The 27497-nt window shown below is 52.5% G+C and overlaps 11 protein-coding genes across 11 annotated transcripts; 6 read left to right on the forward strand and 5 right to left on the reverse strand.

Moving 5' to 3' along the window:
• Window positions 1-16: 16 nt before the first annotated feature.
• BKA58DRAFT_319877 (uncharacterized protein) lies at window positions 17-922 on the reverse strand (the record flags this gene model as incomplete). Its single annotated transcript, XM_046167741.1, has 1 exon — window positions 17-922. One exon carries the CDS (start codon window positions 920-922, stop codon window positions 17-19), a length of 906 nt encoding a protein of 301 aa, XP_046023542.1.
• Window positions 923-1676: 754 nt separating this feature from the next.
• On the forward strand, window positions 1677-3494 carry BKA58DRAFT_213852 (pyridoxal phosphate-dependent transferase). The gene is made up of 3 exons (XM_046166096.1): window positions 1677-1965; window positions 2015-2376; window positions 2423-3494. The coding sequence occupies exons 1-3, from the start codon at window positions 1776-1778 to the stop codon at window positions 3380-3382; spliced, it is 1512 nt and encodes a 503-aa protein (XP_046023543.1). The 5' UTR covers window positions 1677-1775; the 3' UTR covers window positions 3383-3494.
• A 1556-nt stretch (window positions 3495-5050) lies between these two features.
• On the forward strand, window positions 5051-9589 carry BKA58DRAFT_318719 (P-loop containing nucleoside triphosphate hydrolase protein; the record flags this gene model as incomplete). The annotated part of the gene is made up of 4 exons (XM_046167685.1): window positions 5051-8103; window positions 8157-9273; window positions 9332-9389; window positions 9441-9589. The coding sequence occupies 4 exons, from the start codon at window positions 5051-5053 to the stop codon at window positions 9587-9589; spliced, it is 4377 nt and encodes a 1458-aa protein (XP_046023544.1).
• Window positions 9590-11501: 1912 nt separating this feature from the next.
• Window positions 11502-12416, forward strand: BKA58DRAFT_213940 (uncharacterized protein). The gene is made up of 2 exons (XM_046166098.1): window positions 11502-12267; window positions 12326-12416. The coding sequence occupies exon 1, from the start codon at window positions 11613-11615 to the stop codon at window positions 12237-12239; it is 627 nt and encodes a 208-aa protein (XP_046023545.1). The 5' UTR covers window positions 11502-11612; the 3' UTR covers window positions 12240-12267; window positions 12326-12416.
• An 841-nt stretch (window positions 12417-13257) lies between these two features.
• On the reverse strand, window positions 13258-14086 carry BKA58DRAFT_388838 (uncharacterized protein). The gene is made up of 2 exons (XM_046170692.1): window positions 13924-14086; window positions 13258-13864 (listed from the first exon to the last, which is right to left on the reverse strand). The coding sequence occupies exons 1-2, from the start codon at window positions 13958-13960 to the stop codon at window positions 13353-13355; spliced, it is 549 nt and encodes a 182-aa protein (XP_046023546.1). The 5' UTR covers window positions 13961-14086; the 3' UTR covers window positions 13258-13352.
• Window positions 14087-16207: 2121 nt separating this feature from the next.
• On the reverse strand, window positions 16208-16613 carry BKA58DRAFT_441891 (uncharacterized protein; the record flags this gene model as incomplete). Its single annotated transcript, XM_046173862.1, has 2 exons — window positions 16208-16407; window positions 16472-16613. 2 exons carry the CDS (start codon window positions 16611-16613, stop codon window positions 16208-16210), a joined length of 342 nt encoding a protein of 113 aa, XP_046023547.1.
• Window positions 16614-18174: 1561 nt separating this feature from the next.
• BKA58DRAFT_403726 (uncharacterized protein) lies at window positions 18175-19030 on the reverse strand (the record flags this gene model as incomplete). The annotated part of the gene is made up of 2 exons (XM_046171803.1): window positions 18175-18356; window positions 18814-19030. The coding sequence occupies 2 exons, from the start codon at window positions 19028-19030 to the stop codon at window positions 18175-18177; spliced, it is 399 nt and encodes a 132-aa protein (XP_046023548.1).
• A 1499-nt stretch (window positions 19031-20529) lies between these two features.
• Window positions 20530-21727, forward strand: BKA58DRAFT_460808 (uncharacterized protein; the record flags this gene model as incomplete). Its single annotated transcript, XM_046174776.1, has 5 exons — window positions 20530-20758; window positions 20816-20908; window positions 20963-21087; window positions 21135-21260; window positions 21323-21727. 5 exons carry the CDS (start codon window positions 20530-20532, stop codon window positions 21491-21493), a joined length of 744 nt encoding a protein of 247 aa, XP_046023549.1. The 3' UTR covers window positions 21494-21727.
• A 764-nt stretch (window positions 21728-22491) lies between these two features.
• Window positions 22492-23203, forward strand: BKA58DRAFT_388847 (uncharacterized protein). The gene is made up of 2 exons (XM_046170693.1): window positions 22492-22811; window positions 22868-23203. Exons 1-2 carry the CDS (start codon window positions 22587-22589, stop codon window positions 22874-22876), a joined length of 234 nt encoding a protein of 77 aa, XP_046023550.1. The 5' UTR covers window positions 22492-22586; the 3' UTR covers window positions 22877-23203.
• Window positions 23204-23517: 314 nt separating this feature from the next.
• BKA58DRAFT_318962 (DNA polymerase subunit delta-2) lies at window positions 23518-25223 on the forward strand (the record flags this gene model as incomplete). Its single annotated transcript, XM_046167697.1, has 4 exons — window positions 23518-23558; window positions 23605-23788; window positions 23860-23991; window positions 24042-25223. 4 exons carry the CDS (start codon window positions 23518-23520, stop codon window positions 25221-25223), a joined length of 1539 nt encoding a protein of 512 aa, XP_046023551.1.
• A 653-nt stretch (window positions 25224-25876) lies between these two features.
• Window positions 25877-27277, reverse strand: BKA58DRAFT_214008 (uncharacterized protein). Its single transcript, XM_046166102.1, has 3 exons — window positions 26574-27277; window positions 26152-26527; window positions 25877-26101 (listed from the first exon to the last, which is right to left on the reverse strand). Exons 1-3 carry the CDS (start codon window positions 27182-27184, stop codon window positions 25982-25984), a joined length of 1107 nt encoding a protein of 368 aa, XP_046023552.1. The 5' UTR covers window positions 27185-27277; the 3' UTR covers window positions 25877-25981.
• Window positions 27278-27497: the final 220 nt, after the last annotated feature.

Consider the following 27497-nt stretch of genomic DNA (forward strand, 5'->3'; position numbering starts at 1 on the left):
CGTTTGTACTGCAAGTCTAGGTTGACTTGCTGGCAATCCAATCTTGAATCTCCGCAAAGTCCCTCGCCCATACAACTCTCCACTCATCAGCCTCTTTGTAGTCTTTTAAATGCCGACATGATACACCCAGTCTTGTCAACGATTCTGCAAGTTTCTTCTGCGAACTTCCCATGGGTTCGTCTCGGATGCAAATCCCCAGGTCGGCTGCGAGCAGGCATTCGATGTCTGTCCAACTATCTCCCACGTACACCTTTTGGCCCGCTAACTGCATGCGCCCCATTGTTTTGATTTTGTCACCGCTTGACATTATGAGACCTGCCTCATTAGGGGTAGTCGTAACGATTTTACCGCTCGACGGCTCTCCAGCCTCAATGTTATCAAGCTCATTCGCCAATATTGACGTGGTAGGTACATCAACGATACCTGCTGTAGCTAGGCAAGACTGGATAAATGTGCGAGACCAGTTGACACTGAGAAGCATGAATCCATCCTTCTTGCGGTCGTGCTGGATATGTCTGAAGAAACCCTCGAATCCAGTTCGCAATTCTACAGCACGTGAATGTACAGCTTGTTTTGCGCCGGCGTCGATCGCATCTCTTGTCAAGCCAGCAAAAATACAGGATGAAGATACGCGATCAAGACTTCGTTGTTCCACAGCTCTCATTTGGGCTAGGAGTTGTTTCTCTGCCGAGACTGTGCTGGGTAGTGTGCCATTAGGAGCGAGTTGGGCCAGCGTAGCCGTGTAGTCGTCCATGTAGGCTTTTGACACACGGTTCCAGTAGTCTTGAGTGGGAAAGTTGGGTTTTGTGGCAGCGGATATGTTGACGAGGGTGTCTAGAGTATCTTTTTTGGTGGTGGTGCCGTCCCAGTCGAGGATCCAGTGGACCGGGGAAGTCTTGTTCAATGGTAGTTTGGTAGACATTGTGGTGTACGGGGAGAAGCTGGATGGACTCGTAATTCGTAATGGTTGGAATGTAGCAAATAGGGCTAGTGTACGACTGAACGTATATGAAGACATGCGACTGGATGTTTCTATTCGCAACGCTGACTTTTGTGATGGCTATCGTTGCCGTATGGGCAGTATTCCAGGCTTTAGCTACGACGCCAGTTCCGATTTGGGCAGTCCCCCACCTGCACTCTGCGACAAGTGCGCGATGCATACAAGAGTGAAGTTAAAAACTCCCAGGCGGCCGGCGCACACTCGTAACTGTCAAGGCTATCGCACTACGACACAAATAAAGGCTATCGCAGCCGATGTCGTAATGGTGGTGTCGGAGCTTGCGTTGCTGTGATTGCTCGAGCAGGCGGGAAAATGGCGCAACGCGTCGAGACACGACGACGAACAGGTAACTTTTACCGGCAACACGCGCCATGCCTATCATCATCACCAAACCTCATAACCAAACACAACCTCTCGCAGTTTGCGCATTTCCGCGACTCCTTCCCATGGCTGTTCGCAGCAATCCAGCGCGCCATGCCCGTCCCGCGGTCACGAGCCAATGGCAGCGGCGCTATATGCATAACCCGCAGTCAGCCGAGGGCGCTCGTTGGTCGCGTTCCTCTAAAGGCATCTTGAGGCGATAACACCAGTTGCTCTTACGAAGACTGTCTCCTAAGTACAGTTGGAGGCGATCCACGGCACAACCCTCAACCAAGGAACAAAATAAGAAGCCCGCCGCCGCTGCTTCCGTCTCCTGCATCCTCAACTCACGCTCCAGAGCAGCAACGATCCCCTTCCCCACTACCCCACGTTAGCATCAGCACCGTCAACCATCATGGCTCCTGGCGCAATTCAGAATGACACAGCTGCGGCAAATGGAAACAGCACCACGCTGAAGCCCACTGCCCGCTCCTTCCACCCCACAGGCACCCCAGATCCCTCCAAGTACCACTCGGCGTCGTCGCAAGATGCCATCAAGACAGAGGCCGACTTCGCAGCGCACAACTACCACCCCCTTCCCATTGGTATGCACCCCTGAGGCCATGCTTGGAATGCGTGATTAATGTGGACTAGTCTTCTCAAGAGCAAGCGGTTGCAGCGTTTGGGACCCCGAGGGCAAGCACTATCTCGACTTCCTCTCCGCCTACAGCGCCGTCAACCAGGGCCACTGCCACCCCGAACTTGTCAAGGCCCTCACTGAGCAAGCCTCGCGGTTGACTCTGAGCAGTCGCGCCTTCTACAACGATGTGTTCCCTCGCTTTGCCGAATATGCCACCAAGCTGTTCGGCTTCGACATGATCCTTCCCATGAACACTGGCGCAGAGGCGGTTGAGACAGCCGTCAAGGTCGCGCGCAAATGGGGATACAAAGTCAAGGGTATCCCGCAGAACGAGGCGCTGGTCTTCTCTGTAGAAGAGAACTTCCACGGACGGACAGTACGCATGCTTGCTCATCTTGCAAACTCAGCTAACGTGTGGATAGTTTGCCGCCATTACCATGTCTACCGACCCCGAGTCTCGCGACAACTACGGCCCTTACCTCCCGGGTATTGGAAGCGCGTGCCCCGCCACTGGCAAACCACTCCGTTACAACAATGTTGACGATGTGCGGGAAGCATTCGAGAAGCATGGAAAGAACCTAGCTGCTTTCCTGGTCGAGCCCATTCAAGGTGAGGCTGGTATCGTGGTGCCAGATGACAGCTACCTGCGAGAAGTGAGGGCACTCTGCGATAAGCACAACGTCCTGCTCATCTGCGACGAGATTCAAACGGGTATTGCGCGGACAGGCAAGATGCTCTGTCACGAGTGGAGTGGCATCAAGCCTGATTTGGTCCTGCTGGGCAAGGCTATCTCAGGTGGCATGTACCCTGTTTCGTGCGTTCTCGGCTCGAAAGAGGTCATGCTTACTATCGAACCTGGTACTCACGGTTCAACTTACGGCGGCAACCCTCTCGGCTCTGCCGTCGCGATCCGGGCTCTTGAACTCATCGAAGAAGAGAACATGGTTGAGCGCGCTGAGACATTAGGCAACAAGTTTCGAGAAGGCCTCAAGAATATCAACAACCCCATGATCAAGATCATTCGTGGAAAGGGCTTGTTGAACGCCATTGTCATCGACGAAAGCAAGACAAACGGACACAGCGCGTGGGATCTCTGTATGCTCTGCAAAGAGAAGGGATTACTGGTAGGAAGAGCCCTCAAGATTATGCATGTGAAAGAGGTTGACGGTGCTGACTCTGATGGACAGGCGAAACCAACACACCAAAACATCATTCGCCTCGCGCCACCGCTTGTTATCACTGAACAAGAGATTGAATCGGCTTTGTCGATTCTCAAGGAGGCTATGGAGGAGCTGCCAAACCTCAAAGGCGAGAAAGAGAAGGAAGTACTCACCTCAGCTGTTGGGCTGGAGAAGAACGTCCATATAGGAGTGGATAACTAGGAACATTGTCAGTTCCTTGCGATACCCCGTACGACTGATTTGAAGCTATGACTGCTGTAGACCTGTAAACAGGTCATCCTTCGTTGCTCCACCATCAAGGACATGGATACGAGCGCGAACCCCGGCATTCAGAAGGTTCTGAAGCATCCGGCGGATTGGATCTTCCAATAAGAATAGTATCATTTTGCTGTCCTTCGGTCGCTTTTGACTTGGCCACGCATCTTTCAATATCGCCACCGTGACTGTTGAATGTACAACCCCTCTTCATTAGCATTCACCCTCGTGTTCGTTTTTAGTGCTGATTGCGGCGTGCGACGCCTCATTGTCGAGTGAGGCCCAAGAACAACCTTCCCCAGGGTGTGGCAGTCACACTTCAATTGTATGCGCGAAGCATGACGCTTGTAACGAAGAACGGGTGCGATACTGCTGGCGCTTTGCTCAGCGTGAAGCGATGTCGCCATGCTGTTCCTACTTGGTCTGTTCCAGGATTGATTCGCGACGTAATCGGTGGCCATGACACATCTTACATATTTGTTTGCTTACACATGTTCGGATCTTCATAACCCCCGACGTTGCTTACGGGCCTTTTCCAGCAAGAGGAGGTTCCCACATCAGATGCGACACTTCGGACTTCATGACTACGTCGGAGTCTTTTGGCCGATGGACGCACACGTGTGTAGCCTGAAGTGCACGTAATCCGATGTGCATGCGCAGTGCAGTCAGATGTCGTGCGCTACATGCACTCTAACACTCGCAAGATAGGTCGCATCTACATGCGCTGTGGGTTACACACATCATATTGCTATATGACGGATGCATGCTACCAATTTGGAAGTCGCTTAGCTGTCGATCCGGTAAGTGGGCATCCGACAAGATGGGTAGTCAACAACAACGGGACAACCTTTACACATGCCCGAATCCCGTTTCTCAGCCAATATTGTAGTTACCGGCCGCAGTGCGCCCAGCTGAAGGGAAACTTTGTCCGTGCAAACAGGCGACGGGCACGACTAATCCACAGGTCGGCATGTCGGGTCTGGGCCAAAGCTTTTTGCCATCGTTTCATGCAGCGATGGCCCCACTGTTGCCCGATCATGGCTGCGTGTCCACACGCTCTTTACGACATCGAATCCGCGGAAGTTAATTTCTAAGCAGCTGTCAAGGAACTGTCAAAGCAGAGACACGGTCGTTGCGCGTGGATGATGTACGTCTGTTGCTGATGGCACACTCGCTTCGCCAACATGCAGCATCGTGGAGCAGCTGAAGAGTAATATCAAGCCTTTCGGGTCATCGGGTCGAATTATGTGCCGAGGGACTCGAACATTCCTGATGCTAACAGCCCCCGGATTATACATGCATCGGTTCGCGGAAGCCGTTCATTGGCGAAATTTTATCTCCGGTAAAGACCACGCGCTAAATGTTGAGCGGGTGCATGCACTGATTTCATGACTGCTCCGAGGCCATATAGACTAGTCGTTGCCTGCCACTCGCAAACATGTCGCCTCGTGAGTCCTGGCGTTAGTCGTTCTTTTCACTAACATCTAATACCCTCCCCAGCCTTGCGACTTCACAGTGACGTTCGACATCGGCTGCCAAACTTTGTTTCGGCCCTACACCACGATCACCGCGACCCTTCTTCGGCGTTCGGCATTCAGCCGCTGAACCACCGCCATGGTGAAGTCGCCATCAACGTCATCGTTGGATGAGAACGAGAAAGAGAAGGACTTTGGACTTGTGGATCCGCAGGCTGCAGCAGAGAATCCGACGGAGTACGAGCCAATACGCACCGAACCAACGGAAAAAGATGTGGAAAAAACTGGAGATGGACACAGTGCAAGAGGCAGACTAGCGCGATTGCAATCCAGTACAAGCGCATACTCGGAAGCCAGCGACAGTGAATCTAATGCGACAAGATCGATACGGAAAAAGAAGCCATTTTACAAACGCCTGAATTTGTTGAAGAACAATCCACCACCGATCCCAAAGGAGCGCAAAGTATGCCCCGAATACACAGCAGGCTTCTTCAGCCGACTCTCGTGGCAATGGATGCAACCCTTGATGAGAGTGGGCTACAAGCGGCCGTTGGAGAAGAACGATATCTGGAAGGTCAATCCTGATAGGAGTGCAGAGGTTTTGGCAACAAAGCTGGAAGAGGCTTTCAAGAGGCGGAGAGCAGAAGGCAAAGAGAGGCCCCTGCTGGGTGCCATGTTCGACACATTCAAGTGGGAGTTCATCATCGGAGGCACATGTCAGCTGTCAGCATCCGTCATCCAAGCGGTCGCACCGTTCGTCTTACGTTATCTGATCAATTTTGCTGTTCGCGCTTACGTTGCGCAACGAACTGGAGCCCCAGCGCCAGATATTGGCGAGGGTATCGGCCTCGTCATTGGAATTACCGCGATGCAGTTCCTGCAGAGTTTGGCTACTAACCACTTCATGTACCGCGGTATGATGATTGGTGGAGAGGCCAGAGGTGTCCTGATTGCTCTCATCTTCAACAAGGCAATGAAGCTATCGGGGAGAGCCAAAGCAGGTGGCGAGGCTGTTCTCGAAGCACCACCACCGGATATCAAGCCAGGAAGCGAAGCTCAAGTGAAATGGTACAAGAAGATGTTGAAGAAGAAAGAGAAGAAACAATCACCAAAGACTGCGGCAGGTGTGGCAGGTGACGGTGAGGGCTGGGGCAACGGACGAATCGTCAATCTGATGTCCACGGATACCTACCGTATCGACCAAGCCAGTGGTTTCTTCCACATGATCTGGACTGCTCCCATTGGTATTTTGATTACGACTGCTCTGCTTCTTGTCAACTTGACATACAGCGCTCTTCCTGGTCTTGGCCTCATTCTCATTGCTATGCCCCTGCTTGGTCGCGCGGTCAAGACGCTGTTCCGTCGCAGAGTTGCCATCAACAAGATTACTGATCAGCGTGTGAGCTTGACCCAGGAGATTCTGCAAGGTGTTCGCTTCGTCAAATACTTCGGCTGGGAGACCAGCTTCTTGGAGCGCATCCAGACGATCAGAAAGAAGGAGATTCACGGTATTCAGATTTTGCTCACGATTCGAAACGCCGTTCTCTCCGTCGGAATGTCCATGCCCGTCTTCGCTTCGATGATCTCGTTCATCACCTATTCCCAGGTCAACAGCAATCTCGATCCCGCGCCGATTTTCTCCTCGCTCGCTTTGTTCAACTCCATGCGTATTCCACTCAACTTCTTGCCGCTCGTTATCGGTCAGGTCATCGACGCGAATGCTTCCGTCAAACGTATCCAAGAGTTTTTGCTAGCTGAAGAGGCTGAAGAGAACGGGAAATGGGATTATGACGCCAAAGATGCTGTTACACTGAAGGGTGCAAACTTCACTTGGGAGCGTCATCCAACTCAAGACGCAGAAGACGGTGCCGGCGGGCCACCAGGAAAGAAGCCAGAAACCAAGAAAGAGAAAAGGGAGAGCAAGGCGAACGCAAAGCTGGTCCAAAACAGTGGAGAGACTACACCTTCAGATGCGACCATTGTGGAAGAGGAGAAACCCTTCGAGATCAAAGGATTGGACCTAAACATTGGACGAAACGAGCTTGTGGCTATCATCGGAGGTGTGGGATCTGGAAAGAGTTCGCTGCTTGCGGCCCTTGCAGGAGACATGCGCAAAACCAGCGGCGAAGTCGTCTTTGGTGCTTCGCGTGCTTTCTGCCCGCAATACGCCTGGATCCAAAATGCTACGGTACGAGAGAACATCATCTTCGGCAAAGAGTTCAACAAGAAATGGTACGACCAAGTTGTGGACGCCTGCGCCCTCCGCCCCGACCTGGACATGTTACCGCACAACGACGCGACCGAGATTGGAGAGCGCGGTATTACCGTTTCTGGTGGTCAGAAGCAGCGAATGAATATTGCTCGAGCCATCTACTTCAACGCAGACATCATCCTCATGGACGATCCTTTGAGCGCTGTCGATGCACACGTCGGTCGCCACATCATGGACAACGCCATCTGCGGTCTACTCAAAGACAAGTGCCGCATCCTTGCTACCCATCAGCTCCACGTCCTCAGCCGCTGCGACAGAATCATCTGGGTAGACCAGGGAGAAGTCAAAGCCGTCGACACATTCGACAACCTCATGGCCCAGAACGCCGACTTCGTGCAAGTCATGAGCACGACTGCCAAGGAAGAGGAGAAGGAAGAGCAAGAAGAAGTCAACGCGGACGAGGTCGAAGCAGAAGTCAAGAGCACAAAGAAGCAACGGAAACAGAAGAAGCAGGCAGCCCTTATGCAGACAGAAGAGCGCGCAACCAAGAGCGTCAGCTGGGAAGTCTGGATTGAATACATCAAAGCCGGCGGCGGAATCTGGGTCGGCCCCCTCGTTTTCATCCTCCTCGTCCTCTCCCAAGGCGCCAACATCGTCACCTCCCTCTGGCTATCCTACTGGACCTCTGACAAATTTGGCTACTCCGAGGGCGCCTACATCGGCGCATACGCAGCCTTTGGCTTCAGCCAAGCCCTCTTCATGTTCTTCTTCTCCTTCTCGGTCTCCATCTTCGGTACCCGGGCTGGTAAAGTCATGTTGCACCGCGCTATTACCCGTGTGCTGCGCGCGCCCATGTCCTTTTTCGATACTACGCCGCTGGGACGCATTACGAATCGTTTCAGCAAGGATATCGATGTCATGGATAATACCATTACGGATGCGATGCGCATGTACTTTTTGACGCTTGCTATGATTATATCGTAAGTTACTCGGAACACGAGGTTGAAGGGTTTGAGCTAACGTGTATGGACAGTGTCTTCATCCTCATCATCTCGTACTACTACTATTACGCCATCGCGCTGGGTCCTCTGTTCATCATGTTCATGTTCTCGGCTGCGTTTTACCGTTCTTCTGCTCGCGAGGTCAAACGTCACGAAGCTGTTCTTCGTAGTACGGTGTTCTCGCGCTTCGGCGAGGCTGTCATGGGTACCGCGACTATTCGCGCATACGGTCTCCAAAATCAGTTCTCGAAGTCCGTTCGCGACGCTGTCGACGATATGAACAGCGCCTACTACCTCACCTTTGCCAATCAACGCTGGCTGAGTGTCCGTCTGGACATTGTTGGTATCCTACTCGTCTTCACAACTGGTATTCTCGTCGTCACGAGCCGTTTCTCCGTCGATCCTAGTATTGCTGGTCTGGTCCTCTCGTACATTCTCACTATTGTGCAGATGATCCAATTTACGGTTCGCCAGCTCGCTGAGGTCGAGAACAACATGAACTCGACCGAGCGTATTCATCACTACGGAAGTCAGCTCGAAGAAGAAGCGCCCCTGCACATGGGTGAAGTACGACCAACTTGGCCCGAGCATGGCGAGATTGTCTTCGACAATGTGGAGATGCGATACCGCGATGGGCTACCTCTGGTGCTCAAGGGGTTGAGCATGCACGTCCGCGCTGGTGAGCGCATTGGTGTAGTTGGCCGTACTGGAGCGGGTAAATCGTCCATCATGTCGGCGTTGTTCCGACTGCAAGAGCTGTCAGGTGGCTCGATTGTCATCGACGGTGTGGACATTGGCAAGATTGGCCTTCACGATTTACGCTCCAAGCTGGCTATCATCCCGCAGGACCCCACGCTCTTTAAGGGAACGATTCGGTCCAACTTGGATCCTTTCCACGAACATTCCGACCTGGAGCTCTGGTCTGCTCTGCGACAAGCTGATCTTGTTTCGAACGAGCAGACCATGGACGATCACTCTGGCCGCATACATCTCGACAGTGTGGTTGAGGAGGAGGGTCTCAACTTCTCTCTCGGCCAAAGGCAGTTGATGGCTTTGGCTCGCGCGCTCGTCCGCGGATCTCAGATTATCGTCTGTGACGAAGCTACCAGCTCGGTCGACTTTGAGACAGATGCGAAGATTCAACAAACGGTAAGCCTTGCGTCATTAAGCAGTACTGTTGAATGCATGAGCTAACATTTACCAACAGATCGTGGATGGCTTCAAGGGCAAGACGCTTCTGTGCATCGCCCATCGACTAAAGACCAGTAAGTGCATTGCTGCATGCCGCGCGCCGACTTCTTACTGACATCCGGCAGTTATCAACTACGATAGGATTTGCGTCATGGACGCTGGGCTGATTGCAGAGCTCGACTCGCCGCTAAATCTGTACGACCAAGGCGGAATCTTCAAGGGCATGTGCGACAGATCCGGTATCAAGAGGGAAGAAATCGCTGGCGCAAACTAGAAGCTTGGGAACAGGAGTTTTGATTGGGCGCAGGCGGGTACACGGCCCAGAACGTAGGCTAATGATGCGGCTGCTCTTGCTAAGGAAGCAAGCAAACGCGCAGACTGATGGTTGCGCATGGCATGGCATGGCGTTGGCGCGGCATTTCTGATCGGGCAGCATTAGAGACGGGTGCGATAAGCAAAAAGTAGTAATTCATAGGGCTGGCTGCTTTTCAGCTCAATACAAATAACCTTGGCGACAAAGTATTGGAGGCTTGAAAAACTGTCGGAGAGTCTATCGACGAGTCTACACAAACGCCGGGCTGGGTCCAGACGGCCATTACAAGCGCGGACGGTGGGCGACCATGTGACACAACTGGGCCGGTCTGGGGCGTTGGTACTATGGCGCGCATCGCGCATTTGACAGCATCATAGTTCCATAGGTCCCTAGGAACAGGAGCTGTGTAGGACAGGCGATGCTTGCCCGCAGTTTGCATTAGCGCGGTGTTGGCTGGGGCGGAACGCACGTGCGCGGGCTTCAGAACCCTTTTTGCGGTACACATAATTCGTGCGTTATCTAATCTCAGCTTGCCCTCCCGTCTCCAGATCGTATGTTCGTCGCGTGGGCGTATAGGCGTATCTGCTTTCGTATGTGTGTTCCGGATGAGTGCATAGATTTCGCCTCTGTGTTTGCTGCGCCGCTCGGGTAGATGCTATAGCGGTTTCACACGCCGCTAGTTTATCAGGGTAACAGTGGGCATTCGGGACGCCTACAGAGTAACAACGCTGCTATATCGACGATTTGCACGCTCGATCGAGAGGCACAGTCGCGACGTTTGCCTCTGTGGTAGGCCATGCGTTTCGATAGAACGGTCTCAACGACCGGCAAGGCCGGGGTTGCTAAAGCGTGGGCACAAAACAAGAAAAAAAAAGTTCGCCTTCTCCAATGCTTCGCTGTTGAAGGTGGCACCGAGAACAGCAAGTCGCGCGTTGGTGCATGACAGACAAGCTGCGACCAAGGCTCTCGGCCAGGTGCTCCGCGTGCATCTGGCGGCTCAAAGATTGGATGCAGCGTATGTTTAATGCGCGCTTTAGCCTGAGGAGGCTTAGCGACTCAACAGCCAAGATGAGCCAAACTCCAGTCGCGCCGCACGGCTCTAGACCTGCGAGGCTGCTAACCTGTTGCGAGGTAACTTGACGACCTGCCAGGCACGCGGCAATCAATCTAGCGGGCCTTCAGCGGCGTCAAGGGAGGTGCGTGTACAGCGTATGTACGTGGTGGGGGTATGGAAGAGGATGGGAACAGACGCTGCATTGATGATATGGAAGGGCAAGGGCAATGGCGCTGTAACAATGATGATGGACGTGAGTTAGTGGAAGCGAATGGGCGAGTGAAAAGCGATGAAGATCAGGGACGTCTTACAGCTACGCTCGACTCAGAGCGACGAGCCGGTACGAAGTTGCAGGGACATGGCTGCGAACGGCCTAGCGGGCCCGACGATTGACCCTAGCTCCGAACTCTCAGCTTCCACACAGACCGTGTCCACCAGGCGGCATGGGCCTGGCGTGCGTGCAGTGCTGCGCGCGAGCTCCTTCACAACTCTTCATATCTCTGCTCCTCCCACCCGCGACGCTGCTTCAAGGTCGCCGCACGTTTCCTGCCTGCCGTATTCCGAGTGAACGCACCGACGCACGCTGGTCGACCCGCTGCCTCCCTCTCCCCTGGTGCACTGTCCGCTCCTTCCTCGTCGACGGCGATCCCCCCTTCCCGTTGCAGCCATATCTCCCACGATACCAGATACCACACGGCAAGCGATAACGACGCCTTCAACCTCACCCACCGCTGCCATCTCCCCCATGCTGCGCCTGTCGTGAAGCGAACCCCCCCGCTGCCCATTGTCGCACCACCGCCCGGCCCGGCCACTGCAGCTGCTGTCGCCCGCCTGCCGTTGAAAGGGTCCTCCTGACGAGCTCACGCTTCACGTCTTAGACACCAAACGCCCCAGCACTGCCAGCGTGAAACTCTCCTTGCCTACGTCACAATGGCAGCAAACGAGAAGCACGAGCCCGTCACGTTCGGCGCAACGGTCCAGCGCTCCCCAAGCCCATTAACCAGCCTTCCTCCGCCTTCGCAGCCGCTACGCTCGCCGCCCTCGCACGACTCAAATATGTCGTCTGCCACCGCCGACGCTGACCTCGCCAAGAAAGAGTGGGCGGCCGACCCCTCCAACCCCTACTCGGCCTTTTACAAGCACCCGGAGGCCCTCCGCGAGACGCGTCACTCCCTCAACGACACGGCCCTCCAGAGCAAGACACACCTCGGCGTCGCCGTCCAAGAACACGACCTCGAGGGCGGCGTGCCCCTCTCCGTCGCCTCCACACAGCAGCCCTCCAAGCACTCGGTCGATGGCCGCGTCAAGGAGTGCACCATGTGGCCCACGAGGCAGGCTGTGCTGGACAAGCGGAAGTCGTACAAGCGCAAGCGTGGCTGTGCCTTCTTCCGGAACATGACCAGCAAACAGAGACTGTGGGCTAAGATCGTCATCGCTCTCCTCGTCGTCGCTGCTGCCGTCGGCCTTGGTGTCGGCATCTCAAGGGCTGTTGGCGGCGGTGTCTGGGCTGGCGACGGCCGCTCCAAGGAGATCCCAAATGGCCACACAGGATCTTGAGATGTAGCAGCGCTGCAGGAATGCACCCGTACGTCACTTGTTCCATCCCCCCATCTCATGCTATATCAATACTAATATTCCATCAGAAACACACCACGTCTCTTCGACCCATACTCACGACTTCGGCATACTTCGCTTCGAAACATCCTTTCTCGATATCCCTTTTCATCTGTTATATTGTTTTCCCTTTTGTCGGGAATGTGCAACCCACTTTGCCGTCTTTTCTGTGTTGCACGGCATCGAGTCTTCTCTACATCACTCGAGGGGGTGTTTTGGCGTACACATGGGGCTCTCTCCTACTGGGTTGCATTCTCCACATGCATTGGAGCGCCGGAGTATAAATGGGCGTTAGACATGTTAGTGGCGTACACCTGGCTGGGTATGCAATATGAGAAGAGAATCCAGCCAGCCTCCGTTGTGAGGCTGCTTTTACACGTTACACCCTCTTTACAACCCACGCATTTGTGATTGAGCATTGTTATTGTTGCGACGACATCATGTTGACATTGCTGAAACTTTCCCAAAGTCAAGCGGGGTTTGCTCCGATAATCACAGGGATGCATGCAAGCATATGCCTTGGTACTACAAGACAGCGGATCGACCGGGACTTTTGGTCTTACACGCTTCAAAGAACAAACGTTCAAAGACTAATCAAACCTAGCATCTGTATTGCGAGGCTATTTTAGGAAGTGCAAAGGGTCCCCGGCTCACCAAGATGCAAAATTGGGTCAACGGTTGGCCTCGTATATCATGGTATACTCCCAATTCTCCTCAATACGCGTATCACCCGGGGTATTCGGGCGGATCACTTGGATCTAGTCCCGGTATGTTGATCGTACACACGCGAAGGCCTTTCCATTAGACATACATGTGTAGTCTGATGCGCATTGGCTATGTAGCTTGTCATTTGCTATGAAGAAAGAGACGGTTGTTTCAAGTACCCTATCGGACAAGAGTAGATAAAATGACTTTTTATCAAGGTGTTGAAAATGAACGAGGTAGGTAAGGCAGTTGGACATGAACAGTGATTGATTATATTCATAATGACACCAGTGACATCAGACTCGTCTCTATCTTATCACATTACTGACCCATCCATTTTCCCCTAACATCTCACATATACTTCGCGCCTCTCCTTCCCAGCCTCCTTCCCTGCAATGCCTTTGCCGCATTGTCATTCGGTTGCGCGTCCCCAAACCCACACCCTCCATCTCTCTCCTGCGCAACAACCGGACCCGCGCAAGTCCCACTCTTGAACCCGCAGCAAGCCGACGCACAATCAGCATCTGATGTACACGCCCCAGTGATGAATTGCGTGCCTGCTGCTGCTGCTGCTGCTGGGGCTGCGGCTCCAGTGTTGCTCTCTGCAGGAGGGGCGGCAGGAGGGGCGGCAGGAGCAGGAGCAGGAGCAGCGGCATCCGCACTGGCGTTTCCACCTGCGCCATTCAGAGCATTGTTGTTTGGTTGTGCGTCGCCGAAGCCACAGCCTTCACCTCGTTCGTTGGCTACGAATGGGGCAGCGCATTTTCCGGATGTGAAGCCGCAGCACGCGGAGGCGCATTCGGCGTCTGAGGCACACTCGCCAGTGATGAATTGGGTGCCTTGGGCTGCTACGTATAGGGAGACTACTGGGGAGGTTAGTATGAAGGAAGGTTGATGTGAGGGAATGGCCTGCGGAACTTACGGTTCAGGAGAGCAAGGAGTTTGAAGATGGGCGCCATGTTGGTTAATGTTTGTATTGAAGTGTCGAAGGATGGGATTTTTTTTATTAGATTGATGTATTAGAATCTTCGCCGGGAAGTATGATTATGTATGGTTTGTAAGATAGAGATACCAGTTACCTCAGTATCGATGATGGATGTCAGTATCCAGGAGACAGACTATATATATATATGTCCACCTCAACACCGCAAAAGCTGATCCTACCCTTCACATGAGCAAGTACGGGCGCCAACTCGAAACTCACAGATGTCACTGCCCCCTCACCAATGCCTCAACAGGCAATCAGTCCGTATGGCGACGAGGCAGCATAGCATTCCTTACGCCCTCGCGTAAAAGCCATGTTACCAACACCCACGTTTCGCATCTACTTTTAGCCTACAAATGGCGCGGTGCAGACGATCACCACGCATGTAGTTTGGAAACGCAAAACACAGCGAACATTATGCGTTCTCCCGTTCCGTGATACATGTGGAGAAAATGTGTAAGGGGAAGGAGAAGGGACATCCGACACAAGAGCAAAGCGTCGTAAGCGAACCTATTAGCGCCCTTCAGCCTCACCCCACCCCACTGCTCAGCCACTACGCAATGTTCTTGCCTCGAAATGCCTTAACACATCTCAGGTTTCCGGTCCGTTAGAAGATGGCGGGGTCGGCCAATGAGGTTTTTGTGGCATGCCAAGATGGGTAATGGGTGGCATGAATGCGGCGGAGGGGGATCAGACTGAGCATGTGTCGCATTGTCTGGCCTGGCGCTTGGAATGTCTGGGTTCCGTGGCTATCCCTACGCTTAAGACTGGGATCATCACTGAGGGTAGTGTAAGTGGTGATATATAGTCTTTCATGTTCCTAGTATCTCGACTACGATTGCAGTTTTTGACAAATGGTGAAATCGAAGGATCTACTACTTAAGCGAGGTTACCTTCAAGCTGGTATAGTGACACCCTACGGGGCTTTAAATATGCACATTGCTTCATGCTAGGCTTGCATTCATCTTTTCCAGATTGCTTTCACTCCGCGACAATAGCTACACAAGATAGCAATTAGCTTTATTATATCCGCTCGTACTTATATAAGGTCTGTTGCCACTAGAGAAGACCTGCAGAGGTTCTAAAATGTCAGTATTCGGGGTGTGCGTATAAGAAAGTAGAGCATGTCTTCCTCGGTATATTCAGTGATAGAACGAAAAAGTACCTAATAATAATATGTGGTGAGTTGATCGATAATAAAACATAGATAGGCCTAGCTCAATGTGCAGTAATCCCTTGAAACTTAAGTGGTAGCTGACACTTAGTGTTGATTGACTTTGAAGTGACTGTTTAGTGAAGTTGACAGATACCGGCATAGCGATGGCTAAAGTCAGAAGAGGATATACGGTTCTGGACATCTGTGATGATAGTATAGCATTCAGAGGACAGGGTGCTGTCAGGGCCATTGGCGTGGTACTTTTCGGTGTTCATCACATATTGTTTGGATAATACCTGCTTCAAGTGTTCGAGCGATACTTGCCTGGTTTATACCTAGTATCATAGCACATGGATTGCTCTGATGCACTGCCCACGCCGAAATTCTTAGAGCGGAGAGTAAAGACTATGACTCAGGGTACTAGTCGGCCTTCGTGAGCACTTGTAGTCTGTTTATAGCACCTCCGAACTGGGCAGCGAGGGTTTGGCTGTGTATGTCTGAAGTTATTCGAGACACAATCTTTGGTTAGCAACAAGCAAACACAGAGAAGTCCTTTTTGTAATTTAGTGTGGATTTTATGGGGTACGGCTGCTGAATGATAGTGCGTAGTTACATCCGTTCCTAGAAAGGGGCAAAGGAGGTTGTGAGACTAGCCATTTGACAGTGTTGCTCAACAACCAGATAGCCCTAGCCCCGACTGATCGCTTACTAAAATGACAAAAAACCTCCAACGAAATAAGATACAGTATAAGACCGGACAAGGAACGGGGCGGTCATGAACCATACCGTACACAGTGTGGCATAATGAGGTACACACCGCGACGGGTTGGTGTTGCTGAAGAATGGTATGAACCAAGCGCAAAAGAGAAAAGGGTATAGAACCAGCTATCAGAAGAAGATAGATCGCAGCAAAAGTCGGTCAAGAGGCAGCATGTGTAGTAAGCACATAGTGGCAGTGCGTCTAAACAACAGAGCCTTCAGGGGGACCCTCCTGATGAGTGTGCGGTCCGGAGTGCCCTTTACCCCTGAGTCTTGTTGTTGTATTATGCGAGAGCAACCGAGAAGTTATCGAGATGTCGTGTAGGCACGGGTGTATTGTGGCTGGACCACAGTGCTCGTAGGAGGAGGGGCGGAGTTGAGTGCTTTCCAAGCGACTTCGGCGGCTTCTTCTCGGGACTGTTCGAGGTAGCGGTAGTCTCGCCAGAGGTGGGCTCGGTATTCGCGGCCGTGTACGAAGACACTGCTGGACCAGGCTGTCCGTATACCTGATAGGAGAGTCAGTCAGAGTCGAGAATGGTGGGGCGACATGTAGAGCGGACGGCTGCATACCTCGTGGGTCGCTGTAATCTTGGAACTGAGGTTGGGCGATCTGGTTCGTGGCGCAGTAGTCTGGGAAGTTTAGCTGGGCCCTAGCAAGGACAGTGGTCTGCGCACGCTGAAGTTTCTGAACGTAACTCTCTGGTGCCGCCATTGTGCGGGATGGGTCTGTGGGAGAGGATGAAAATGCGATGCTGTCGAGGAGTTTGGTGTGGGGTAGTGACTCGTGAGTGGGGATCTGGAGGATCAACTGTGTGTGCGAAGGCTGAAAAGAACACTTGCTCTAGCATATCTCCTCGTCTGTTTATAGTCCGGCATAAACATCAGAGCCTCACTTTCGGTATCCTGTAAGGAACGGCCAGCGCTTTTGCCACAAGACCATCTCAAAAAGATTCAGCCTGCAGCCGCTGTACCACATATGTGCTTGGGAACAAAGCATGAAGCTGATACTATGCTGCGTTGGCAAGCCCATTTCCGCCATAATTGGCCGGCAGAAACATCATTCAGCGAGCAACTGCGGGGGTAGCGAGAAGAGAACGCGGCAAGGCAGAAACTCCAACCGCCAGAACCCGGTACAGACACTACGACGAATTGCTGCGTGTTTTCGGCACCACAAGTTTGGGATATAGAGACCAATGAGCTGGTACGGATAAATTTTGGTGTTGAGTATGTTTACCCCGTTAAGCTTGGTTCAAGCGATGTGCTGGCAGCTGATGGACGACGAAAGATGCTGCCATGCTAGTTTCTCAAGGCCCCGATGCAGTGCCAGATGTGTCTCGCAGATTGGCCCATAGTTCCATCGGCGTTCGGCCCGCTTACGGTTAGACGAACGAAGGGCCGTGCCGATTCCGTACCGTATTAGATGCCATCTGAAAGCGCGTCATCTTAGACACCATGCTCCGCATGCTGAAGCTGCAAAGGTCGCATACGCAGCAATGCAACGTTAAGCGAAAGAACGTGGGATTAGGGCAGCTCATGGCTCCAACTGGACCCACATGTGAGGTGGCATACGCGATTGCCTAGAACGGCGTGTCAATATCAGTCAAGGTGTTCCTGGCGTGAACCGCTCAGCCCTGCGATCTCCAGGTTCGTGCATCGAATGCAGCCCATATCACATCACATTTCTGCAGGCTGTCCGGTTCCTGGATGCTCGTGCTATGGCCATGGGTTTGGTGTACTCGCAAACCCTCCGACACGCTGAACGCTAGCTAACTCTTCAACGCGGCACTTGTTCGGTATTCGCCTTCTGGGCGCTTGAAGCGGAAGGCGCACCTGAGTTGATCTACAACACGAGGCTCAAGGCGGGGTTAGCACACCCTCAATCTTCCTCTGCTCTGCGCTGGCAGTCGTTGTGTTGTTCATGGAACGCTTCCGAACAGCTGGAAGTGGTGGCTGTTGGTGACTTTCGGTGACGTGTCGTACAGATTATATTGCGCTAGCCCAATCGACGCCACAATGCACGTGCATACAGCAATGCAAACCTTGGAGAATCCTCGGGAGGCCCACAATACGCGCCTTGCAAGGATATGCAAGTCGGACATGTAGCTGTCGACTTAGTTCCTCATGCGCGATTCCTGCAAGAGACGTGGGACCGCACGACTTCTCCCGGCTTCTGCGCCGCACCACACCACGTGTAATACCACAACCGACGTCATCGGCTGCGCATAGACGGACGCTAGACGTTTGGATTTTGAGCTTAATCGCGTCTTCTCCATTCATGCTTGATCGGTGAAGGCAGGTGTCACGTGCTGCTGCAGATAGGAAGGATGAGGCGTCGATGCGGAAAGTTTCTGCCAGCAGGACCCAACCAGGGCTATTGTGTTCATGCACCTGCCTGTCTCAGCGGGCAAGATCAAGTGTCGCATTGCCAAGCTCTCTTCGAGGCATGTGCCGATACCTGTCATTACATCGCTCGGGGATTTGCTCTCATCCCGTTACAGTGGGCTGCATGCGTCATCGAACAAGCACAGGTCTTAAGAGTTCATCCGCAGAACCATACTCATGACCCCTGGCATCTGGTATCTGACGTGGCTATACGCATTCAAGGAAGCATTCAGGTTACATACAAAGATTTCGTATTCGCTTTGCCAGCCAGGGACAGATGAGCCTTGCAAGCACACGCATCGAGTATGCAAAGAATACACATGTGGTCTTGAACCATTGAATTGCCAAAGTTATGTAAACGAGTGACCGGCATATCATAATCCGGCAATGATATATATCCAATGTCGTCAGGGGCAGGACTTGAGCAGTTATACCATCTATGGACGAACGGAGCCTTAGTCCAACTTAGATGCTCAATAATTGACAGAGCACTTACCCAGGCCATTGATCCATCGATTTCTAACACTCACACTCGCAGCAGATCGTCATGCCGCACCAGTTGCAAGGGCAACTAACGTCGCATCGAGCCTCCAGATGGGCGCGCTTGACCATATCGATGCTGTGGTCAGCGGGGTACTGGATGAGGTTCGAGACTGGAGCGGGACTGCGGTCACGAAGCTCACTGGGAGCAGCGCTTCCGAAAGAGAGGAGGGCGATGAGGGGAAGAGCGAGAGTGGTGAACTGCATGGTGTTGATGTAGGTGTTTTGAGAAAGACAATGGGAAGTTGGTAAGTTTGTGAGTGAAGAAGGTATGATCTGTGAGCTTGTTGACGAGCTAGATGCCATCGCCTACAGCTTATATAGGCGCTGAAGCTCATCGAAATCTACGTAGTCGTCGTACTGAGCGTGCTGCTCTTTCAGAACGGGCCGCGATGCCGACGAAGTGTCCATCTGCTGACGCTGCATACAGACTTGTAGTCTTTCTGCATACACATGAAGAGCTTCCGGGTCGTCGGTGAGTCGATCTCAGACTGGAGTAGAGTAGCATTTTCCAAATAGAGATAGAGATGCACACACACACTGCTGATAAAGTCCACTGCCTACTCACCAGCTCAATGCAACGCGTCAACCCCCTCTCTTTAGCTTGATGTGTGGCTGTCTAGACGAGGAGCTCATCGCGGTAGATATTGCAGAAAGAGCACTTGGCCTTTCGTTCGACGACGCGGATCGTCGAATGAAGTCTTAGTCTCGGCCATAAGCCAACACAGAATTTGCGTAGCTAAGAGTATGAATATGCAAGTGAGCGTCAGACTTGAATCAACCAAGCTTTCCAAGCTTAGCTTTTGCGCGATTGCCTTCTCACAATGACTACTTAGACGAGTTGAATCTCAGTAGCGAATGATAATACTGACTAGTGCTCCACATTGGCCTCCACAGGTCTACCAGATTAAGAGGTAGCTCAGTGGCAATTTAGCATCCATCTCATCACCATTGACTTCCAGTCCTTCCCCTCTTCGTGCCCATTGAGCTTTTCACCAAGAAGTTGGTCCAGTTATTCAAGTATAAGCCACCGTCACAAAAAAATGAGACCCGACAGATATACGACATCGTCAAGAGAATGGAGTTCTTGCGGCAAAAGAACATCACAATCTAAAAGCGGCACCTTCACGCCTCACCAGCTATCACCACCTTGATTGATCCTAGCTAACGCCACGAGCAAAAGTCGATAATCGACACCCTCCACCACCCTCTCAACTTTACTGTTTCAAGCAGTAGCACTACGCGTCACACCCGTAGTCAGCATCAATATAGCCTAAACTCCCCGCAAAGCAGAAGGTACGGGCCGCTCGCAAGCTGGGGTATTGGCGGGTACAACCGCTCGTGACCATTGCTGATGGCATTTTGCTGCACCACTACCAGATACCAGGAAAAAGGTTATGCTAATTAGGAAGGTTGCCGCACACAGGTGCGTTAGCGTACGGCGGGTCGCGGAGAAAGAAGCCGTCAGGTGTGTGTTAGCTTACATCCGACCACCACTAGTATACATGCGTAGTAGACATTTTGACAAGAACAGAGTTATGATGTATTGGTGGAGAGTGGGAGCCGAAAGGCTGAAGAGGGGTCTAGTTGCGAGATTGTGGTAGCGAAAAGGCGCACAGCGCGTCAGAAGAACTGAATTACACCTTGGAACTCTCAAAGTTGGGTAAACCAAGATCAAGATTGGGAAATTGACGGAAAAGATAGTGATGGCTTACGCTCGTCTGTCGGACGACGCTTCGATCGAGAGTCCATACGAGAAGGCAGAGTTGTCTCAGTTGCCGCCGCACAGATTCGCGGATTACTTCTCGTACAGGAATCTCTTCGGTGCTTCCATCGTTCTCTGGGTAGCGACTTTCGGAATTCTGGCTTGGTTTCTGGGGCAGAAGCCCTTGGTTTACGGTAACCATGCGGTGAACTCCTTGCCATTCCCGCCAGGTATGTGTCGCAGAAAATAGAGGTATGATGGAAAGCTATCCTGACAAAGGTATCCAGTGCCATCCCGCATCGCTACTTTTGATGCGGATCCAAAGTTCCACTATACGGCCAAAGATGCGGGAGAGCCCGCATGGGCGGCTCTCATGCCCAGTATTATTGCCCCGATGTGAGATCCGACAGCAAAGACTGACTGGTATCCCACAGTTGACGATGGCATCGTCTCTATAGCTGATCCGTCGAGGTACCAGCTACCGTCGAGCTACAAGAATCGAAACGTCTCTGGCTCGGAAGTCTATTCGATGTCCATGTTCCATCAGCTACATTGCCTGGTCAGTCTTGCGCAGCTACCGCCACGACTGCTAGCTGACGATATTAGGACTCCGTTCGAGTGCGACTCGGCATATTGGAAGGTTTCATGAATGAAACTGCCACTGGGATACGTAAAAGGAAGACCTTCTCGCCAGAGTCGCATGTGAACCATTGCTTCGACTATCTTCGCCAGGTGAGACTATCTGCATCGTCGTGTGCCAGAGAGAAGTTTGATCGCTAACAATGCTCCTCAAGGCTATTATGTGCGCAGGAGATTTGTCCTTGGAGCATTCTGTTGTTCCCGACGAATTTGGATTCAACGGCTGGGGTACATCTCATCAGTGTGCGGATTGGGATACTATACGGGATATTGCGGTACAATACCGGTACGATCAGAGTATCGAGGAGTTGGCCAAAATGGGGTAATTGAAACAGATTCATGCTTTACTGCTGGATTGCAGTATTGTAAACAAAACATCGCCAGGCTGCGTCATCTCAGGTAGTCTGGGGCGGAAAGATTGGTCTGAAATTGCCTCAATCTGCACCATCTCCTTTCGAAGTGGGGCCCAATCTCTCTTTGCATACGCAATGTAAACCAGCACGAGGGTCATGTTTGCCAATAATATTGCGCTTCGGGAGTATTTCGAATAGACAAGGCTTCTGGACCTAACAGTCCAGCCAGCGTTGCAGGGAGCGGACATGACCGGTGGACGCTGCCCGGGTGGTGTATGTGAGTAACCAATAAAGTAGAGTCATCAGTTTGCGCAATCGTGCTTAGCACGCTCTCTCGCGAAACGTGCCGGCGTTGGCACCTCGATGGAGATCTTGGTGAAATGGTCCCAGAGCTACCGTTGCGTTCGGCACGGAGCGGCTACCTGGGTGCTACCCACCTACGCAACGGCGGCGGCGCAACTTCGCAACTCGACGCACTTTCAACCGTCGCTAGTAAAGCCGCCAACGAACTTCGCCCACGAAAGAGAGAATTCCAAGGTTCTTCTCGACACATCATCGACCAGTGTCAACCGGGGACGAATGAGGAGAGTGAGAAGTGATGAGGCGAAACCCGCAGAGCCGCGATCTGAGATGGGTGTGGCTGGGGCGCAGCCAAAAATAGCGCTCCAGCCTGCTTTCATGCCACGCGGACCCGCCGAGTTGCGCAACACCCAGCCTTTTGACAGCTAACGCCATCTCCGTCGGCTGGGTGGCCCTGCGTCCAGGCTCGTGCTACTGGCTCATCGCCCGTTGCGGTGGATCCAAGGGGCTTGGTAAGGCTGGGTGACGGAGGGCTGGGATGTGGATTTGTTTGCGGCCGGTGTACGTAGGCTTGTGGAGATGGCTAGAGAGTGCTGGAAGCTGGTGTAATTGTGGACGGAGGCTTGGATGGTATAAACACGGCTGTGGTACGCTTCATCAAGCTGTCATCCAACAAACAACTCATCTGATCTACTATCAAAGTCACACTTGAAACCTTCAATCCATATCCACTTCAACAGCAACCCTTCACATAATCGCAATCAAGATGCAATTCTCCATCATCTCCATCGTCGCTGCGCTCGCCGCCACCACCACTGCCACATACGTTCCCATGAACGGAACTGCCACATCTTCCGCATACTACCCTACCGGCACCGGCGCTGCTCAACCTACTGGAGCCAGGCCAACCTCAACTCTCCCCTTCACTGGTGGAGCCTCAAACCTCGGCGGCTCAGCCCTCGGACTTATCGTTGCTGGTGGTGTTGCTCTCGTAAGTCTCATGCACCTTTAAATACATGCCAGAACCACATTCTAACGAGATCTCAGATGCTATAGATGTTGACAGCACGCTTGCTCGACTTTACACCTTCTTTCAACCACCCTTAATCGATTTGGGTTCAACATTGGCGCATATGGTTACGGCGTTACTACGGCACCAAGGATCTCGGGATGAGATTGTTAGCATTTTCGGCGCAACATACAATCGGCATAGACGGATGCGTTCAGATGTATAGACTAAACTCGTGTATAGCAATGGTCGAGGCCTGGAAATGGTCGACGGCTAACAGTCTATGAAGAGACGAGGCAGATACACTTACGGGATAGCCATCAGTACTCCCTGCAGATGATAACATAAATAAATAATGAAGAAGTCTACATTTACGTTCAGACTTGGTGAATTATGTTTTTACACTGTAGACTGCAGCGCAACTCGTTTAGTTTCTTTCTGGTATAAGGTGTCAAGGCTCAATGATACAAACATCAGATCAAGCCCGCACAGATCGCTTTGATACAAAACAAAGAATGAACACTTCTACGAGATGTGATGTTGCGCGGTGAAAGGTGTAAGTAGAGTGGGGCTCTTAAACTTCTCCTTTGGGATGGCGTGAATGACGCGCGACGCGACTTCCGCGATCTGCAACTTTGGAACTTTACAAGCACGCCCACGTCTCCAACACAACTACTTCACCACTACAATGGCCAAATCAAACGATGTGCTGCTCAAAGGCGAGCCTTTGTACGTTGCTTGTATTCATCTTGAAGCCCAATACTGACCGCAACAGTGAGGATGCGCCGCCCGCACCGTCTCGAAACCATTCGGCGTACAACCCACTACATGACTTCGTACTGCCACCAGGCACCGAGCGCCACTACTCGCAGCAATTTGCCGATATGTACTTTTTGCGGTTAATGCAATTGAAGAAGACGGTGAAGCAGAGAGCTGAGGATGCGTGGAACGACTTTGAGGTATGCAATAACGAGCTGTCGGAGTGGGAACATACACTACGCAGTATGGAGGGGTGCTAACATCATGACAGCTGGGTGGACAAAAAGCGACTTTTGTCGAACGAGTGCTGGATGTAAGGCAAGGGGAGCTTTGTTGGGTGGTAGGGACGGTATACATGGAGATGGCCGAGAAGCCCAATGTGTTGAACGATATTGAGAAAGATGTACGGTCCCTTTCGTGAACACACATAAGATCATTCCTGACCCTCAACAGCACTGGATAGCGGACCCCCCTCATCGCGAAACCTACGTATCCTCCTCCGGCGCCGACGAGATGATGCTGGAAGACGAGTCCGGTCGTCTCAGAGTTACAGGCGAGCCTCTTCACCAACATTTCGTAACGGGATGCATATTAGCAGCACTGGGTACGGAGGAAGCCGACGGCACCTTCATGGTCATTGCAACCCAATGCGCAGATCTACCAAGACAACCACCACGATGGGAGCGTGACGATGTTGCGTTGTCAAAGCAAAAGCAGAAGGCGCCAAAACGGGAAAGGGCTGGGAAGATTGCGCTCGTCTCAGGTCTGGAATTGACTGGCGCAGACGACGATGAGGTCTCGCTGGATCTACTGGTGGAATACCTGACTGGCGAAGCTGCAGATCCAGCCACACAGGCTGAGGCCGCGAAGATAACACGACTCGTCATAGCAGGTGGTTCACTCGCAAAGGGTTCTCCAATCCTCTCGCGAGAAGACTTTGCCGCGAAGAAGAGCGCAGCAAGACACTACGGATACGATGCCTCATCCTACAACGCAGCACCTACCACGCGCCTCGATGAATTCCTCTGCGAAATTCTTCCCTCGCTCCCCATCACCATGCTCCCAGGGACCTCAGATCCTTCCAACGTCGCCCTACCGCAACAACCTCTCCACCCCGCACTCTTTCCCAAAACACGCCTCTACGCCGAACCTCCAATAGAAACGAATACGACCCTGAACGGTTTCGATGCAGTCACAAACCCTTGGCTGGGTGATATTGACGGGTACCGCATATTAGGCACAGGAGGCCAAACAGTCCAAGACCTTCTCAAATACGTTAAGCGCGTAAAATCGACAGATGCTATGGAGATGATGCTGCGCTGGCGCTGCGTAGCACCTACTGCCCCAGATACACTATGGTGCTACCCGTTCCAAGACGAGGATCCCTTGATGCTGAAAGAGTGCCCGCACATGTACTTTGCCGGCTGTCAGAAGAAGTTTGAGAAGAGGCTCATTGAAGGTCCTGCTGGAGAAAAGGTATTGCTCGTTAGCGTACCCAAGTTCAGAACATCGGGCAAGATCGTACTGGTAGATATGGAGAGCTGGGATGTGGAAGTCGTTAGACTAGGTGTCAAGGGCGATAAGAGTACAAAGCAGCAGATCAAGACGAACGGAGAGGATGCGATGGAAGAGTAGGGCGGACGGCCGTACAATTGATACCCGATTTGCTGGAGACCATCGTTGAAGATAGTGACGCGACGCGACGTTGCGTATACAACGACGACACTAGACACCGCAATGACATGTACCCACGCAGCGTTATTGCTCACCGCGCCGTAAACCTAAGAAACCCATTTTGTCCAATACCATCTCCGTCATATACCAGAAATAACTCCCAAGCCAACTGCTAAGTACCCTAGTCCACGTCAGGAAATACACGGGAAGTGGATCCATGCATCATAAATCCTTGGTCGATGTCATCGGGCAAAAGCTTAGCTCATGTTATCAGCCGGATTGCACGAGTTATCTTACCCAAAACACACTACTCGTACGATTGATCAACCACATTCGAAACAGGGGTGATTTCATTGATCGAATGTCGTGATGTCAACGGTTTGTATAGGCTTTGTTGATGTAACGTGTACGTACGCAGCACTGCGGCAGTGGATTGGCTGGTTGAGAGTGTGTGAGTGGAGTAGAGTGGGTAAGTGGATGCGATGAGGTATGTTGTACACATCACCCATAAGAAGATGCACACAGCGAGCGAAAATAACATGTGGAAAATGCGATACTTGTATTCTGCGCGAAAAAAAGTGGTATCTAATTTATCAACACAACCCAATTCCAATGTGAACCCGCGAACGCCATCGCCAATGTAGCAGGACTCCTGTCTCGTTTTGCATCCTAGTGATATATGTATATTGTACACAATAAGAAAAAGGGAATCTAAGCCGCTAGGCCTTGAAGTTGGCCGTGGTCCACTCTTCGTACTCTTTCTTGAGTTCGCGTTGGACCCAAGGGATGGTGATGGCGGTCCAGACACCGGCCCAGAGGAAGGGGAGAACCCAGCCAACCTGAGCAGTGTTAGTATTGAGAAGGTGCTATAGGAAAGGGGAATACATACAACGTAGGCAGCGTCTCGCTGGATGGTGAAGATGATGGCTGTGCAGACCACTGCTGTGACAATGGCGCCGATGGCCCAGAAGAGTGTTAAGCGGTGAAGCATCGTGCGGAAGCCCTTGCTGGCCTGGTAACGGAGGTTCAATCGCTGGCGGAACTCGGTACCACCGGATCCATCAACAGCGCAAATGTCTTCAATGTATGCGTAGATACCAGGGCGGAGAGGTGCGCCCTGGGGTAGCGAGGAGATACGGCACGGTGCTGGTACCTTCATAATGCGCAGAATGTCTACGAGGAGGAGTTCGCAACCGATGGCAAACATCATAGTCGGGGCTGGCATGGCGAGGACACGGATGGGCGGGTCATGAGGACATGTTCCACTACGCACTGTTAGCCGGGCTTACTCGAGATGAATGGAGAACCTACGCGATGAGTTCAATCATGACAAAGAACCAACCAACCGACAAGTTCCAGTGGAACCAATCGAGGTACCATCTCTGCGCACCAATGACCCTACAACTGGAGCCCTTCTTCCATAACCTGTGGAAGCGGATAAAGTACTCGACAATCGACACGGTTCCGAGCAAGGCCGTACTGATACTGAAGACGGCATTGGCAGACAATTGGTCGCGCGTCAGGCCATACCACATGCCAAAGTAGAGGCCGATGGGCATGAAGACGCAGTCGAGGATGATGAGGGTCCAGAACCAGAAGATGGACTTCTTGCGCGTGCGCAGCGTGTAGTTGAGCGGCGGTGGGCGGGTGAAGTCCGGGTCTTCGTATGTGACCTGCGTGTGGGGAAACTGGGCGTGGGGATTTGGCGACGGGGCGCGGCTTGGTTGTGCGCTTGGGGTGAGGTTGGCGTCGTTGTTGGCGGCCGTCGTGCTGCGCGGTTCTCTTTCATCGTCGCTCACGCCGTCGACCTGTACGCCGGGTACGGGCAGCGTGTCGGCTTGGCCTGCGGTCGTCGGTCGTGATGCATCGGCGGCAGGCGTCACGGGCCTCAAGGGCTCTGTTGATGATTGTTCGGTAGCCATTGCGTGGCAGCGGTGGCACGATGGAGTGCCCAGGAGAAAAGTGCGGATGCGGCGGATATAAGAGAAGTCGGTCGCGTCTTGTCCGGATGCCAACGGGTGAGAGTGTGTCTTGTACGCGTCGGCGTATCTTGGGGGGAAGGAAAGGGTGGTATAGTGTCAGCAGCGTGCAGCCCCGTAGCCTGCAAATATGAACCACCCATTTGTTGCTTTCGTTTCACCCTATGATGTCACTAGCTTCCAAGGTTCGGGAATGCGCGAACAGAGTGCCTTCCGTTCTTGGCGCTTTCTTGGGACCCTCGGCGCTGACGCCACT

The sequence above is a fragment of the Alternaria rosae genome, assembly GCF_020736505.1.
Source record: "Alternaria rosae strain MPI-PUGE-AT-0040 chromosome Unknown BKA58scaffold_7, whole genome shotgun sequence".
NCBI lineage: Eukaryota > Fungi > Ascomycota > Dothideomycetes > Pleosporales > Pleosporaceae > Alternaria > Alternaria rosae.